The following is a 17373-nucleotide window of genomic DNA, read 5'->3' on the forward strand; positions in this document are numbered from 1 at the left end:
TTAAATTTCTTTAGTGCATTCCATCGCAGTCTTGTTAATCCTTCTCTCTTTGATGAGGAACTGAGGTGGTTAGAGAATGACTATCGACTCTTAACAGATGTTTCAAGAAGAGCAACATTGACTTTGCTTCTTAGCTAGATAGTCCTTGGGTCCTTCCTCCCAATCTCCTCCTTCCCAGGAATATGGTGACGATTGTTTAGACATGTCTGTTATGCACTGTGAGCTACTTGAAGAAGGATGTTATGTGAATATGAGATATTGCTGTTACCATTATCATTGTTGTTATTATTCAGGATGTATTGAAGTCACACGTAAGTGGTAAATCGATGACTCGTTCCCCTTCTGCAAGATGCTGTTGTGGGTAAGTAGACTGAACCTGACAAGGTGAATGAGCATCAGAGCATAGCCATCGTATGCTAAATATGACACCTTAGAGACCTGCCAAAGTGGTAGCAAAATTCTGCTTTTAATCAGTTTGCTTGCCAGCATATTTCCTGAGGACGCATTATCATTCTAATGAGACTACTTGACAGATGCAGTGTCAAAAAATCTCTTTGTTTCAGTTGCTCGTAAGTTATAAAGATCTCATGTAGTCTTTCTCAGTAGACTTCAGTTTGTTAGGGCAAGCTGTGAAGCGCAGAACATTTTTACAACTAGATCCATGTAGTAAACTGGTAGGACTAAATGGTGGGGCAAGGGCGTGTTGTTGGTCATAGTGCCCAGTCTCTGCTCAATTTCTGCTCATGCTTCTCAATAGGTAGATTTTTCCACATGTGTCACTCCTATGAAATGGCCATGATTTGGCTTTGTGTTATGAAACCAGTTCCTAGGCCAAGAGCTCTCTGCTCAGTGCCCCTTACTGCCTGGCTTTACAGTCATTCTGCTTTACTTTGCTCTGGTGTTCATGCATCATCCTTTCTCAGTTGCCTCTGTAAAAGATCCACTTTCTCTTTTAAAGACAATGTAAATAAACCCTCCCTGTAGCTCTTAAGTGTCCATAAGTGCGGGTCTTCTGGAGGCAGTTGTCTTTGGAGAAGTAGTAGTTACTTATTTGTAACTTTTTTCCACACCCCACCCTTCTCCTTTCCTAGCATCAAGGAAATAATATTTCATTTGTGGGGGCCTATTCCACACTGAACCATATGTTGCTTTCTGTTACCACTTCTCTCTCATAAGAAGGTAGCTGAGATGAAAGAGGCTTGTCATCTAAAGGAGAGGTATTTTAAACTCTGATGGTCCCTTTTGGCCAACAGATTGCTTAGTAGTGTTTATGTCCTCCAGGGCTGTAGGGTCTCCCCATTATTGAGAATCTGATGGAGCAATATAATTCTTGGAGAGCCAGTATTACAGGTAAGACATTTCATTTTGATTCTGTACATCCCCGTCCCCCTATACTCCCTAAGAAGTACAGATGCAGAATGTCTCATTCGTCTTGCCTTAAGAATATGATTCTGTACAGAACTGAGAGTTGGGCTTTGTGCTATCTGAGTGGCAGAAAGTGAGTTATCATTCTTCTCTCTTTTTAGATCTCCATCTGCTGGTGGATGTGGCTTGCAAGCAGGAGCACTTTCCAAAGGAGGAAGAATTAAAAGAGTGAGGAATGGATGACAAATGTGACATTGTGCACTAGCTGTCTGCTGGTTTCCTGGAGTCAGGCTGGCCTTGCACATGACACACAGTTGGGATATTTTTCAGTTGTGTTAAGAAATTTTTTTTTTGTTCATTGTGAATTTTATTGGGAATTGGTCACTTTGGTATTTACTACATCTGTTCAGTTGAAATTCTTTACCTTGACAAGCTATAAAACATCTAGTGGTCAGATTATTTAGCTACCCAGATCCCTTACAAATGGAAAGCCCTGGCTGTCTGTTACAATCAGGGAGCCTCTAAAAACTGCCTACAACCATGGTACTGGAGAACATTTTTTTTTGGTGCTGATTTATCATCTTGCTACTCCAGTTTGCTGTGAACTGTAGTCAGCACAACTCCACTGAGGAGATCAGTCTATCTGTTTTAAGTCACAGTGTGGCCTTTTAAAAGAGGATTGTGTGAGAAGCAAAGGCATATAAGGTCACGAGATCACAGGTCTGAAATGGGTCAGGGATTCCAGGGAAGCAGCTCTGGGAAAGAGCTAATTTTCTAAGTGATTAACCAGGAAATGCTCTCACTTCCTAACCCAGAATTCTGTTTCAACAGCAAGGCGTCCGGACCTAGGACCATCCATCACACTTAACAGCCGCTGATTCCTTTACATTAATGGAAGCATTCTTCCATTTTCATATTTTCCTTTGATTTTAATGATATATTATCATAAATGGTAAGAAAAATGGTTCCTGTAATATACTGCTTATTTAGATGTCTTCTAAAGAAAAGTATTTAACTTGTTTAATATATTGTATTTATAAATGCTAGTAGATTTAAGGGTTTAATGGCTATGTGTTTGTATTAATATTGAAAGATAGAAGGATAAAGGATGCATGTGTAATATTTCTATTCTGATGGGAGATTGTACAGTATATGAGCAAAGCAGCATTGATATGTAACACAATACTTTGCTTATTCAGATATATGTTGTGTGTGTATATATATGTATATATATGAATATGTACATATATATACATATATGTAGTATATGTTAATCTTTATCTGTAGAAAATACAGTACCCAAACTTTGAGTCTCTGGAGAGAACTGGTTGGCAGTTATTTAGCAGAAGCTACGCCTCCTATGTTTTTTTCTAGTTTACATCTCGGTATCATCTTCTGAGAGAGTTCTGGGTGATGGGATAGACTATAAGGTCTTTGGTTTAGCCCTTTTTAGGGTTCTGAAGTTGAGCAGTTGGACTGTGGGGTAATTTTGAGGTTTATCTCCCTAGAGGACGTATTCTTGGCTGCTCATTCTCTGTGGTTAACTCCCCTCCTCTAAAATAAAATAAAACCCTCCAAACACCATCTCTGTTAGAAGCTTTCAGATGTCAGACCTTTAAGATAGGCTTAGACATACCTTCTTGGATTATGCCTCAGTTTGCCTAGTGAGTACCTGAAAACATGAAACTCATTTTTAGAAAAGGTACATAATGACATGGCAGGTGTATTCTGCCAGCTATGTGGGTGTCCTGAATTAATTTCTGAGATCCCACTGTTTACAAGGGTTGGTTACAAACCTTGAAAGTGTTATAGAAACCAAGCTTTCTGGAAAAGGATCCACTCTACAGTGACTTCAGCTAGTCCAGCTGTGAAAGTAGGTCCTTAAGGGTGAAGTACCCATCTAATCGGGCTAGGAGGTGTCCATGTGACAGGCATTTGCCCTTGTTGGCAAGGCTCAAAGGAAAAATGAGTTGTTGAGGCCCCATCCAGTTTGCCTTTGGCAGACTAAGTAAAGAGACCCCACTGGCAAATAAAGGAACTCTGCTTTTCCTTTGGTATGTTGCAAAGGTGATATTACTGTACAGGATGCTCCTTCCCTTAATCTTGCTTTCTCAGATCTGTACATTGAAAGAGGTGATATCTTTTTGGAAACATGAGCCAAGCAGGAGCCTTGGCATAGATTTAGATTTGGTGGTTTTAAAAGGCTTAATTAAGGAAATGCCATTATCAGCTTTCCGAATTTTTTATATATGAATACAACGAAGACCAAGGAGCTGGATCTCCTGCCATACTCACGTGCATGGTACTTATCAGCTAAAGCTATCCTTATTGACCTGGGGAAAAATGGCAAAAGATAAAATACTTTCTGCATGAATTAGCTAGTAGTGCACGGCACATGCTAACAAGGCTCCTGACTTGCACCTCAGTATTTCAGCACCTTAAGCACTGATGTATTTCAGTCAACAATAAAGTGAGTGTTCCAACTAGACACATTGTATTTTTGTTTTCTTATCATGGTGATGTATACTTTGATTTTTTTCCGTATAAAACTATCATGTTGTACATAATCATAATAGGAAATTTAGTGGGGAATGTACTTTTAAAAGCGAATTTCTTTTTAAAAATTGACATATAAAGATCCTTTCCCCCCATTTGTATTTGAACAGAGGTGAGTACTTTTACAGATGAGGAAATTGAAGGTCAGAGAGATCAAGTCACTTGCTTAATTTGACCTCCATATGAAAGTACTGCAGTATAGTGTCACCAGCTCCTGAAGAGTATTCTAAAATTTTAGCTGAATTTATAGAGCCAGCCATCTCACTTGATAATTCTGATTGTTATCCTCTATTTTTATGCTGAGTTCAGTACAGCATGTAGATGTGATGATTTTTATACACACCCCTGTGATTTAGGCTTATGCGTTTCTGTGAGAGGGCACCCTTTATTTTCTCTAATGCTTTATAGGATTTGGTGGCCTTCTTGTCAAACGTTGCGAGTTTTAGAATTTCTGTTGGGAGATTAGGAATTTGGACAAGTGTGTGTGTTAAGTTGTAGGTTTTGATCTCTTTTCATTTCTTTGCGTGTTTCAGGATAGATGGGGACAGATCTGTTGGTAGTCGTTTATTTAGTCTCTCTGAAGATACCTCATTTTTGGAGCATGTACATCAGAGCTGTGATAATTCATATTTTGTTTTTCTTGCAATTGCACTATCACAGAACATAGATGAAATAAAAATAGACAACTCTTAAGAGACATGAAAGTTCTCCCCTGGTAAAATGATTGACTCTGTCCTTTAGAAAAGGATGATAGAAAAATATATTGTATGCTATACCCTCAAAGTCTGGACAAAAAATAGCATGCTAAGTAAAAAAATTGTTTCTGAAAGTTCTGTTCTTGGTGGTACTGGTCTAAAACCCTGAAACCATTCTCAGGAGGGCTATAAAGAGGCAAATGTCTAAGATGAACACTCATGCTATTTAATTAGTCAAGCAACCAGCATCTACTAAGACCTGCTGTGAGTTACTGTACTGGGTGCTAGGGATATGAAGATACTAAAAAACATAGCTAGCATTTATGTAGCACTTCTGGGTTTGCAAAGCACTTTACAGATAGCTCATTTTATCCTCACAACCACCCTGCGAGGTACTATTATTATCATTATATTAATAGTATATTATAATAGTACATAGTATAATATAATATTAATAGTATAATATTTTACTATTATTACTATTTTACTATTATAATACTCATATTTGTTGTTGTTCAGTTATTTAGTCTTGCCTAACTCTTTGTCAGAAACCCTTGTGGGGTTTTCTTAGCAAAGATACTGGAGTGGTTTGCCGTTTCCTCCTCTAATGGGTTAAGACAAACAGAGGGTATGACTTACCCAGGGTCACATGGCTAGTGAATGTCTTAAGTAAAATTTGAACTCAGGGCTTCCTAATTCCAAGTCCAGCACTCTATCTACCTTGCCACCTAGCTGCCCTTGAAAATTGATAATACTTGGAATGAAAATGGTTAACCACACCCAAATAATTCAGTATGACTTCTTGGCAAACCTTACACCCAGAATCCTAACAACACTGATTACTAAGTAGGTACAATATGTTTTCCATTACTGCTAATGACAAGCTTGTAAGATAGGCCATAGTTTACAAGTGAAAGAATGTTCAGAGAGCAGTGATAGTTAGCTGAGCGTTATATTTCTTATTGCCCGCACTCTTCTTGTTGAGCCTGTCTTAGACCTTTTCTTGGATTCATCACAACACAACTCACAGACTCTTGAAACCTTACATTGAGGTCATAGGTCTGACCTATAGTATTATTCACCTCCCAGGGATGTCAGAAGAGAGTAACTGTTGAATTCCAGACCTCTGACATCAACCTGACCTGAAAGTTCCTTGCAGGAATAGTTTAGAAAAGAGTTACCGAGTCTAAATTAGCCAGAACTGAAGAAAATCTGTGCATGAAGTGGACAGAGCCCTTCTCAGGGTTGTGGACATAAGGGTGCAATAAATCAGTAAATGCTGCAGCAGGGAATCACTTTAAATCTGGCTTTAGGTCATTTGTAGGCACCACAAGAAGAAAAAAGGAGAAATCCTTTCGAATTCAGATTTATAAAACCTCGTTCCTTCATTTTCTCCGGCTTTGCATTTTATTTTCTTTGTATTTCCTCATACCACCATCTTTGCTCTATTAGGTACACATTTTGCTTTGATGTTTCTATGAGTGATCCTGATTTACATTTTGCTTAAATGAAGGTATTTATTTGTATTGAGTGCAATTAGTCAGTGGCTCAATAGAGGGAGTAGAGGAGCAGAAAGAGAGAGAGGGAGAGAGAGAGAGATTTTGAGACTGACTGACTATGTGCATGCCAGCTGGGAAAAGGAGGGGTGGTTGCTTCTGACTGCTCCACCCTCCCTCACTTTGTGTCAGCAGGTAGAGAGAGTGATTGCAGTCCCAGGGGAGGGAGTCAGAGAGCTAGTACAAACCACAGGCTTCCTCTAGGGATTTGATCCAGAATTGCTTTTCTGGAAGGGAAGCACTCGATTCCTACCGAACTTTCCAAATCCACTCCATGATTCAGAGTTACTGCTCCCTCTGGGATTTTTTTTTTCTTTTGATAGTGATATCAGCCTGCTCTGGGTGAATTTTTGCTGGTGTGTTTACTGCTCTGCCTTCTTCCTCTCAAGATTTTTTGCTCTTCGGGGAAAAGGACTTTTGTTTGGAAAAGAATTTTCAGAAATGATTTTGGATTGTCTAAGTGCTTTAAGGTTCCTGGGGACATTAGCTTTCAGCCTGGAGTAAGTTTTTTCCTTTGATCTGGTTGGGATTATTTTTTCAGGCTGTGGAATTTCACTCGTATTTTACCTGCCTAGTGCTGGGCTCTCTGCAGTTTGGTTGTAGAGTAAAAAGGTGGAAGAATGAGCTGTACTTGGTTAAGCTGTTGAAATATTTTTTTTGTGAGCAGGATCTATAAAAACATAATTGCATTTGTTTCACCCCTGTGGATTCCTGTGGGCCCGACAGCGCAACAGGTTTGCAGATTTCTTTTAAAATTTCTCTTTTTCTCTGCCTCATCAAAAGGCTTTACTTTAACAGTTTCATGTTTGACTGCTGATTTATTTGGCTTTCCAGCATTTATTGGAAATTTTGAGATTTTTAACTTGACCTCCAAGAACAGTGAATGTGTCTAGAAAGTAAATTTTTATTTATTTGGGGGTATATCTTTTTTATTTTTATTTATATTTGTGTGAAGCAAAGGTTTGAATTTTCAAAAGTTTATAGGACTAACATATATAAATTAATGTCATTCAGGCCCATTTTTGCTTTTCCTGGGTGTTCTGCTGAGAACCTGTGACTAACCTCCCCATTCCTCCCTCCCTCCTCCCCAAGGAATTTGAAAACGTGTTGGGAATAGCCTTTTGTTTCTCTTATGAATTTAGGGAATTATAGATCATAAGATCAGCATTTTAAAAGTTTCCAAAAGTATCGCATTACATGATAATGTGCTAGGAGTTTCAGTTGGAAAATGAAGCTGAGTTCCTTTCCCAAGACAGTGAGAATAACAGGGACGACAATGTAGATTTGAATTGGAGGATAAAATAAAACCATCCATTTCAAATGCATGTCCAAATATCAAAGTTATGATGAATCAGTATTATCCTACAAAATGTGACTCCATTTAAAATGACATTGAATTATAATGACACCTTTTAGCGCAGAACAAAAATAAATTAACAAGATGTCAGAGTTTCCTAAGAAGTATACAAGTTCAATGGAACTAGAAATATAGATATCCTGAATATTATTTAATATAGAGAACATTCTTTTAAGTATCCATTGTAGTATCTTTTGACATCCCTCAGGTAGGGCTTGAAGATATATTTTGCTGTTCTCCATTCCAACACCTTACCCTCCTCCTTTTTCCTGAATTTTTTTGTGGAAACTTTATGCCTTGGACAGGGTCATCCCTAAGCTGGATTCTTTCACTGTCACTTGATACATGAGTTTTGGTGCTGATTTTTGTCTTTCTTGGTTTGTGAAATTTGGTTGTAGGTGGCTCAGCCCCTTAATGCACATGGAAATCTAAAAACCAAGTACTGTTGATCTAACAAAATTCAAAAACAAGCATTTCTTAGGTCCCTACCATGTACAAGTTACTGTACTAGGCCTGAGTGATACAGAGACCCAAAAAACCCCAGTCTCTGCCTTCAAGGTTCTTGTATTCCACTGGTTTGAAGTTCAGTTGTTAAGTAAAGTTGGAAAATCCAAAGAGAAGTGCTCTCTTCATTAGGTAGAATGAAGATGGGAGAAATTGTGACACCTTCAGAAAAAGTGATTGATGGCACCCCACTCCTCTGCCTCATCAGGAATGCCACCTGTTCTTGGGAATTTAAAGAAAGGAAGGGCTTGAAGGACTTTGTATTTTTTGAAATTGCAGTATAAACTGTTGTTTCCCCTATTTGCCTGGAGCCAGGAACCTTCTTTAGATATTAGCTGGCAGGATTGGGAGATACGTTCCTGATCAGTATGTGTGGACAAAGTGTTTTGCTGCAGCTGGTAGCATGAGTGGTGGCCACCAGCTGCAGCTGGCTGCCCTCTGGCCCTGGCTGCTGATGGCTACCCTGCAGGCAGGCCTTGGACATACAGGGCTGGTACTCGCAGCAGCAGTGGAGTCCGAACGATCTGCAGAACAGAAAGCTGTTATCAAAGTGATTCCTTTGAAAATGGACACCACAGGAAAATTGAACCTCACATTGGAAGGAGTGTTTGCTGGTGTTGCTGAGATTACTCCAGCAGAAGGAAAACTAATGCAGGTAAGGAGAACTTTATTGTATCTTACCATCTGTTTGAAATATACATTTCTCCACTGACCTGAAATTACAGTTTCTTCTCTTAAGAAAGTTCACATTTGTATTTCTTAGGTGTATGTTTGTCTTACATCAAGGAGCCAGAGTTCAAGATCTCACTTTTAAACTGTTTTTACTTTAAAGTATGGCATTCCATTGAATTTCAACTTTAAGAAACTTCTTTGTGAGTGGTTATAAGGGTTCTGTGTCTTAATAGGTAAATTAAAATTGGGGCTTCATTTGAACTATCTGAGGTTATCACTTTATGCCATATTTAAGGTGATCTCTAAAAAGAAAGATTTAATCTTTTGGACACCACCTTGAAATTCCGGGATACATCTATGATAATTTTCTTTTTTTGTTGTTGTTGCTTTTAGAATTCAGTCAGGTTTTAATGAAGTGTGGAATGGTGAAAAGAGCACTGGCTTTACAATCATGGGACCTAGGTTTAATCTTTTCTTTCTATTATGTGACCTTGGGCAAGTCACTTTCTCTGGGTCTCAGTTTCCTTATCTGTAAAATGAGAGGTGTAAATGATCTCTAATTTCCCTTCTAGCCTTGTATCTTATGATCCTGTTTTTGCTTGATTGTTCTGTATAGGTGGCATATTTTTCACTATTTGTTTGACCTTATAGTATGTGTGGCATTGGAGATTGTTATTTCATTGCCTCCTTACCAACCTGGACCTATCTTATCTACACAAGGATTTTTTTTTAGAGCATTGACTTTGGTGTTAGAGGACCTAGATTCAAAAACCTGGCTAGGCTACTTAGTTATATGACTATGGGAAAGTTACTGAAACTCTCTGGACCTCTCACCTCATCTTTAAAATGAGAGGGTTGAACTTGGTGACTTTTAAATCTAGGACCATATGAAAATCAATGGCCCTCTCATATTTGGCCATATTAAATAAAGTTAGTTCAGACATATAGTTCTTTAGGCAAGTCTGTGAGGTTTGACTATCATTCATTCCTAGCCTATTCTTTATGTGTTGCATTTATGCACTGAACTGGGGCTATTTCACAGATCAGTTGCTCAAATCCCACAGTGAAGACTGAGCCTAGAGGACTGTTCCTTTTATAATATGTCCCTTCAGACACAAAAGTATTTTGCTATTGATTTATTCATTTTGTAAAAAGATACTAGTTGCTGTAGCTTCTGAGTACAAATATGTTAAAAACAACAGCAGCAAAAAAGCAGCATTTACTTTAAGTGTCCGTCATTATCTCCTTCAGTATACAATCTTGGTTTGTTTTTTAAAAGGCATATTATGAGTGAACCATTGATTTGAATGAACTTTAAGTCTTGATGAGTACACCGAGAAAGGTAAGGAAAATTTAAAAAAAAAGCAGACCAAACTGGTGGGCATGAAACTAGTATAGATTTTCTAAGAGAGAAGTAGCACTGTGTACCATGAAACTATAGCGAACCAAAAGGGGAAGGGAATGGGGGTGGGAAAAGCCTCTGTACTTTTCTGTATGAAAAATGTATAACTTATATATGTAAATTTCTGTCTAAGAAGAGATTACCTTTTAATTTAACCTTTAGTTTTATTCTTAGTGATCAAATAGATGAAACTAGGAATGTGACCTTGAAATTGTAAAGTAACTGGCCAGCTTTGTGGCCATAATTAGGAAAGTAAAATTTTCTCCCTGCCCCTGGCTAGTGCTTATTTGACACTCCTGAAGCCTGAGGTTTGAGCTCCATTTTGATTTTTGTTCTAGACATTTTCACTATAGAGGCATATCTTTTTGTGTCTGAACCCTTTGGGAGCCTTACTAAGCTTTTTGTTTTAGTAATGTCCTGTGGCAGCATGTTCCATGGGTTAATTATATGTTGCACTGAGTAGTTTCCTTTTTTCTTATTTAAGTTTGTTGTCTTTTATTATAATGCTTATACTTCTGTTTATATAATAGAAGGGGTAAATAAGGAACACCAACAGCATTCTCTGTGCCATTCATCATTATCACTATTATTATTGTCTGTATGTGGGGAACTGGTTAGAGAATTCCTCCCAAGGCAGATACTTCTGTTCTGCAGCTTAGAGTTTTAGCTAGTTACTGGGGGTACTTAGACTTTGTGACTTGCCTAGGGTCACACAGCCAGTATGTGTCATAGGCAGGACTTGGACCCAGGTTGTCTTGACTTTTAAAACCAAGGTCAGCCTCCTATCCTGTGCCAGGTTGCCTCTCAATGCCATTAATTATTAAGGCAACATTTATCAGGTGTCTGCTTAGTTTCATCTTTTTTTCCTTTGGTCTAGATCTTGCTAATTTTTAAAATTGACTTTGTCAATTTGTCACAGTGTCATAAAATCTAAGGTTAGTCTTTGGTTTTAGAGAAATTAGCTATCTTGGATCCATGGAGTCAGGAAGACCTGAGTTCAAGTTTTACCTCTGATACTAGCTGTGTGAACGTGGTCAAGTCATTTGACCCCTCTGAGTTTCAGTTTCTTGTAAAGTGGGGATATTAATACTTGTAGTACTTACTTTACAGGGTTTTTTGGTGAGGCTCAAATGCAATGATATCTATAAAGCACTCTGTATACTTTAACATGAACTCTCTTCACCCTCTCAGCTGAGGACCTCATCTCATAGTTTAGCAAGAAAATCAAGGCCGTTTGCTAAGATACTGCTTTTCTCCTCATCTTAAAATCCTTGTCATCATCCCTCACTATCTCCTCCTTTGCTATTATCTCAGAGGAATAGTCTGCCTTGCACTTCACCAGGACCAACTCTTTTACATGTTCCATTAGTCTTCTCTTGTCTGATCCAGAATATCATCCCAACTGTCATCCCCCCTTCTCTCTAATTTTCAATTTCTCCCCATCAGTTCCTTCCTTGCTGCTTACAAACACACCCAGGGCTCCCCTGTCCTTAAAATATCTCCCCAAAAGAGATCCCACTTTTTTCTGTTGTCATTCTTTATCTCTCTGACCTTTCTCAGTCAAGCTCCTCAGCATATCTGGCTCCACTCATTCATCGTCTCTTTTCCTCTCCTAAACCCTCTGTGGCCTGCCTTCTGACCTTATCACCCAACCAAAAACTACTCTCTTCAAAGCAACTTACGATCTCTCTTAATTGCTAAATTTAGTGGCCTTTTCTCACCCCCCCCCAACCTTTCTGTAGCATTTGACACTACTGACCACTTTCTCCTTGAGAAATGCTCTCCTGTCTGAATTTTTGTGACATTACCCTCTCTTGATTCTCCTCCTATCTGTTGGACTAACCCTTTCTGGCCTCTTTTTTTGTATCCTTGTCCGTGTCACACTCACTGTGGGTGTACTCCAAGTCCCTCTGCAGCATTCTCTTCTATTTTCTCTCTTGGTAACTTCAGTAGCTCCTATGGATTCAGTTATCATTTCTATGTAGATGACCCCCAGATCTCTATATCCAGCCCTAATTATCTGTTCTGAGTTACAGTCATACATCACTAACTGCCCCTTGGACATTTCAAACAGGACACCCCAAATCCAGCATGTCCAAAGTCTTCTGCCCTGTATAGCTTAGCCCTTTTCTGAGCTTCCCTGGTGCTATAGATGGCACTACCATCCTTCCAGTCACCTGGGTTTGTAGCACCAATATCATCCTTGACTTCTTACTTTTTCACCCCTCATTGACCTGTCAGTTGCCCAATCTTTTTCTGTCTTCATAACATCTCTCCTTCCCCTTCTCACTACTCATACAGCTACTGCCTTTGTTCAGGCTCTCATCCTTCCTGCCCTGGACTATTGCAAAAACTTTCTTATTGGTCTCTGTCTCTAATCTTTCCCCCTACTCCAACCTATCCTCTAAAAAGCTGCCAAAGTGATTTTCCTAAAGCGTAGGTATGGTCCTGTCACCTCTCTGCTGAAGATCCAGGGGCTCCCAATGTGTTACCTGTTAACCTTCTTCAGCAGTGCTCTTACTTCCTGTACTATGTGGTGTAGCCCTGCTGGTCTATTGCTCTTCCTCAGACACATGATGTAGCATGTCTTGTCTCCATTCCTTTCCACCAGCTTCTCTCTCATGCCTAGAATGTTCTCCTCCTCATCTTAGTTTCCTTTATAACTAAGCTCAGGTGCCTTTTCTCCTCCTGGTTCCTCCCTGCTGTTAGTGCCTCACCCTTCAAGGTTAGCATGTATCTGCTTTATATGTGTTTTGTATAATCTTATATTGCTACATGTTGTCTTTCCCTTAGAATGTAAACTCCCGGAGGACAGGGACTTTTGCTTTTGTTTTTATATTTCCAGAGCTGGCATCATACCTGGCAGAAGGTGTTTAAGAAATGTTTGCTTGATTGAAATGCTTATTGTTTTCTCCCTACATTGTGGATTTACAAATCTCTGTGCTTTAAGATTAGTTGAACTCCATAAACGTTCACTATTTTTTTTGGGTGGCAGGGCAATTGGGGTTAAGTGATTTGCCCAAGGTCACACACCTAGTAAGTGTGTCAAGTGTCTGAGGTCAAATTTGAACTCAGGTCCTCCTGACTCCAGGGCTGGTGCTCTGCTCACTGCGCCACATAGCTGCCCCGACCTTCGCTGTTTTTTAGCTCATATGTAGGCTGTACCTGCCACAGTGGGAAAGAAGTGGAAATTGATGAGTTGCTTTGTTATAAGATTAAGGAGCCTAACTAAGATACAGTTTTGAAAAAATGTATATGATCAGGTTTTTACCAGGTCTTCCCACATTGTGGATTTCTGGCTGCTAGTTTTGAAAAGTATGAAAAGTTTACCTTTGAGGGTAAAAGGTTAAGGGAGCATTGGTTTATTACCTTGGCTTTTAAAAACACAAGTTTTTAAATTGATATTTCCTGTTTCTTGCATCACCATAGTTATCCCGAGAATCCCTTTCCCTTTCCCTTCCAGAGAGCAATCCCATATGACAAATAGTATTTGTTGTGGAGGGGAAGAAAAGTCAGCACAGATTATTGATACATTGGAAAAAGTCAGAAAACATGTACAATGTAACACCTGCGGTCCTCTTACCTCCAAAGAGGGATGGGTCGGGGGGTGCCTTCTAATATCTTTTTATTTGAGTCCTACTTGATTTTTACAATTTTGTGTCATTTACTTTTAATTTTTTACTGTGTAGTCTTTTCACTGACATTGTTATAGTTAACTGGTGTATATTGTTTTCTTGACTCTGCTTACTTCACTTTGCATCAGATCATTTAAATCTTTCTATATTTTTGAATCTTCATCACATATCATTTTGTGCAGCACACTTCTATTTCATTACATTCCTGTACCGCAATTTGTTTAGCCGTTTCCCAGGGGTTAGGCATCTATTTTGTGATGGCTTCCTTGGGATATTATAAGCTCGCTAATGAAGTCTTTGGTTCAGGGGGTATGAACATTTTAGTCACTTGATTTGCATAGTTCCAGATTGCTTTCTAGCATCGTCGTGCCATTTCACAGCTCCACCAACAATGTGTTAGTGTGTCTGTCTTTCTACAAACCTTCCAACATTGACCGTTGCCATTTTTTGCCATTTTTGCCAATTTGCAGGCTATGAGCTGCAACGTCAGAGTTGTTCTGATTTGCATTTTTCTTATTATTAGTGGTATAGAGCATTTTTTCATATGGTTATGAATACTTTGCATTTCTTTTGAGAAATATATGTTCATATCCTTTGACCATTTATTTATCTATTGTGAAATGGCTATTAGTCTAATATATTTGTTGTTTCCATATCTTGGATACTAATATAACCCTTATCAGAGAAATTTGAGCAAAGATTTGTTTCCCATTCAGCCACTTCCCTCATCCTGGATACATTAATATTATCCATGCAGAAGCTTTTCTATTTCATATAATTAAAGTCATCTATTTTATCTTTTGTAACTGCCTCCTTCTATCTCATGTTGGGTTAAGAACACATCTCCTAGTCATACCTGTGAGAGGTATATGACTTATTTCTCTTTGAATTTTTTTTATAGTATGATCTTTAATATTAAGGCCATGTATCCATTTAGAATGTATTGTGGAATATGATGTAAGGTGTTGGTCTATGCCTAATTTTTGCCAGACTGCTTTCCAGTTTTCCCAGAAGTTTTCATCAAATAAGGAGATTTTTTTCCCCCGGGTAATTTTATGTTCTCCACTTTATCAAACACTGGGTTATTGAGTTCTTTGCTTCTTGAATCTTCCTTACTTAGTCCATTCCATTAACCTGTTAATATAATCAGTACCAGATAGTTTAGATGACTACTGCTTTATGATAGAGTTTTAGGTATAGAAATGCTATTTCCCCCTTCATCTGTTGTCGTTTCCCTTGATATTGTGAATCTTTTGTTTTTCCAAATGAATTTTGTTATAATTTTATCAAGTTTGTAAAGTATCCCCTTGGTAATTCGAATAGTGTACCGTTAAAAGTATAAATTAATTTTGGTAGTATTGTCGTTTTTATTATATTTATATGGCCTAGCCAGGACAATGAATATTCCTCCAGCTATTTAAGTTATTTATTTCTTTAAGGAGCACTTTGTAATTTAATCTATACAGATCTTCTGTGTGTTTTGGGAGGTTGATACCCAGATATTTTATACATTTTGTGGTTATTTAGAATGGGATTTCCATTTCTATTATTGTTTCTTGTGTTTTGTTATTATTATATAGAAATGCTGTTGGTTTTTGAGGATATTTTATAGCCTGCAACTTTGCTAAAGCTATTGTTCCAGTAATTTGTTGATTCACTAGGATTTCCTGAACCATCATGTCATCAGCAAAAAAATATTTTTCTTCTCTTTACCTATCTTTATTCCTGTAATTTTTTTCTTTTTCATCTTATTGCTGTTGCTAGCATTTCTGGAGCTGTATCAAAAAACATTGAGGGAGAGTGAGTATCCTTGCTTCAGTCTTGCATTTATTGGGAGATGCTCTGGTGTATTCCCATTGTATATGATGTTTGCTTTTGGTTTTAGATGGATACTCTTTATGATATTTTAAAAAGGTCCCTCTATGCCTATGCTTTGTAGAGTCTTTTTTAAGCATAAAAAAGTGTTATATGTTATCAAAGGTTTTTTCTGCATCTATTGATAATCATGTGGTTTGGGATGGTTTTTTTTTTTTAAATTTGATGAATAATGTTGGTTTTCCTAGTGTTGAACCATCCTTGCAATGTTGGTATAAATCCTGCTTGGTCATTAATGAATGATTTCTTGGATAAATCAGTGTAGCCTGTTTGATAGAATTTTGTTTAAAAATTTTGAGTCAATGTTTATTACTGACTTATGGTTTTCTTTCCATGTTTTATCTTTCCCTGATTTAGTTGTTAGGCTTATAGTTATCTCATAAAAGGTTTCTGGTAATATGCTTTCTTTCTCAGTTTTTGAAAATAATTTATGAAGTTATTAACTGCTTTTTAAAAGTTTAATAGAATTTTCCTGTGAGACCCTTAGGACCAGGAATTTTTTTTTCTTTGTTCTTTTATTCCTGCATATATTTCTTTTTGAGACTGAGTTATTTAAAAACTCTATTTAGTCTTCAGATAGTTTGGTTATTATGTTTTATTGTTATTATTATGTTTTTTTGTTATTATTATGTTTTTGAAGGCATTCCTCTATTTCTCTTGTTTCCTCAGTTTTGCTAGCACATAATTCTACATGTTATTTTTATTTCTTTTGGTTTTGCTGTGATTTCTTCTTGTTAATTGCTATTTTATTGATTTGGTTTTCTGCTCTCTTTTTAATCAGATTAGCTAAGGGTTTATCTACTTTAAAGAACCAGCTTTTAGTTTTATGTGTTCAATTTTACCTATTTTTTGTTTCTAATTTATCTATTTTTCCTCTTATTTTTAGTATTTCCTCTTTTGTGCTTGTTTTAGGTTATTTGTTAGCTTTCTAGTTTTTTAAAAATGTTTATTCAGTTCATTAATCTTCTTTTCAGTTTTGTTATCCTAGGCTTTTATCAAGCTTTCTGTTATTCCCCCAAGAACTTAAGAAAACCAGACTCCTTTTTACTTTGGTTTTGAACAACTCAGCTATCTAATGTTGCTAGAATTTGAGTATGTACTTGTACCTATACCTGTAGCTTAGTAGGGACCAAATTAAGAACCAGATTTTCATTTGAATCAACTTTTAGATTACACATAAAGGGAGGCCGTTGTTGTACCATATAAAAAAGGCATTAAATTGCTTCTACAATAATGAACAATAGCTGTCTCAGCTTCATTTGGTGGCCCTGAAGGCCAAGATTTGATATTTCTTTATCTAATTTTTATCCCGACTTGTTTACTGCTTAAGTTTTTCTTTGTCATTCTTTCACCTTTAAGGTAGAGTAAAGCAAGTTTAACAGGATCTAGTCAGGAGTTTCAATTATAATATTCTTTGAAATTGCTAGAAGAAAGTAAGTATGGTAAATGTTGCTTTTAATGCCTTTTTTTTTGGTTGCCTGCTTCCTCTCAATTAGCATTTTAAATACTCCATATTTTACTGTGGAAAAAGTTCTAGGCAGTGATGCCTTTCCCTTCCCCAATTCTGGACACCAATCATAGGATGGGTATTGCATGGATGGGTTCAGTCTGCATTATTGGAAGGAGTAACCACATTGATGAGAATACAGATTGACTGGAGTCTGTTATCATTGCAAAATTATGTTGCTTACTTATCCATGTTGCCTAAATATGTCATTGCTTAAAACTTTAGTGTAACTATCTTCTCCTTGACCTT

At 37.5% G+C, this 17373-nt stretch overlaps 2 protein-coding genes across 2 annotated transcripts in view; both read left to right on the forward strand.

Moving 5' to 3' along the window:
* Positions 1-1597, forward strand: part of HSF5 (heat shock transcription factor 5) — a 37093-nt gene extending 35496 nt beyond the window's left edge. Inside the window, exon 6 of the mRNA XM_036753583.1 lies at positions 1527-1597. Coding sequence (XP_036609478.1) covers positions 1527-1597 — 71 coding nt within the window. The remainder of the gene's footprint in view (positions 1-1526) is intronic.
* A 4795-nt stretch (positions 1598-6392) lies between these two features.
* RNF43 (ring finger protein 43) overlaps positions 6393-17373 on the forward strand; it is a 98562-nt gene continuing 87581 nt past the window's right edge. The window contains exon 1 of the mRNA XM_036756875.1: positions 6393-8688. Coding sequence (XP_036612770.1) covers positions 8437-8688 — 252 coding nt within the window. The 5' untranslated portion in view covers positions 6393-8436. The remainder of the gene's footprint in view (positions 8689-17373) is intronic.

The sequence above is a fragment of the Trichosurus vulpecula genome, chromosome 4 (assembly GCF_011100635.1).
Source record: "Trichosurus vulpecula isolate mTriVul1 chromosome 4, mTriVul1.pri, whole genome shotgun sequence".
In the NCBI taxonomy this organism is placed as follows: domain Eukaryota; kingdom Metazoa; phylum Chordata; class Mammalia; order Diprotodontia; family Phalangeridae; genus Trichosurus; species Trichosurus vulpecula.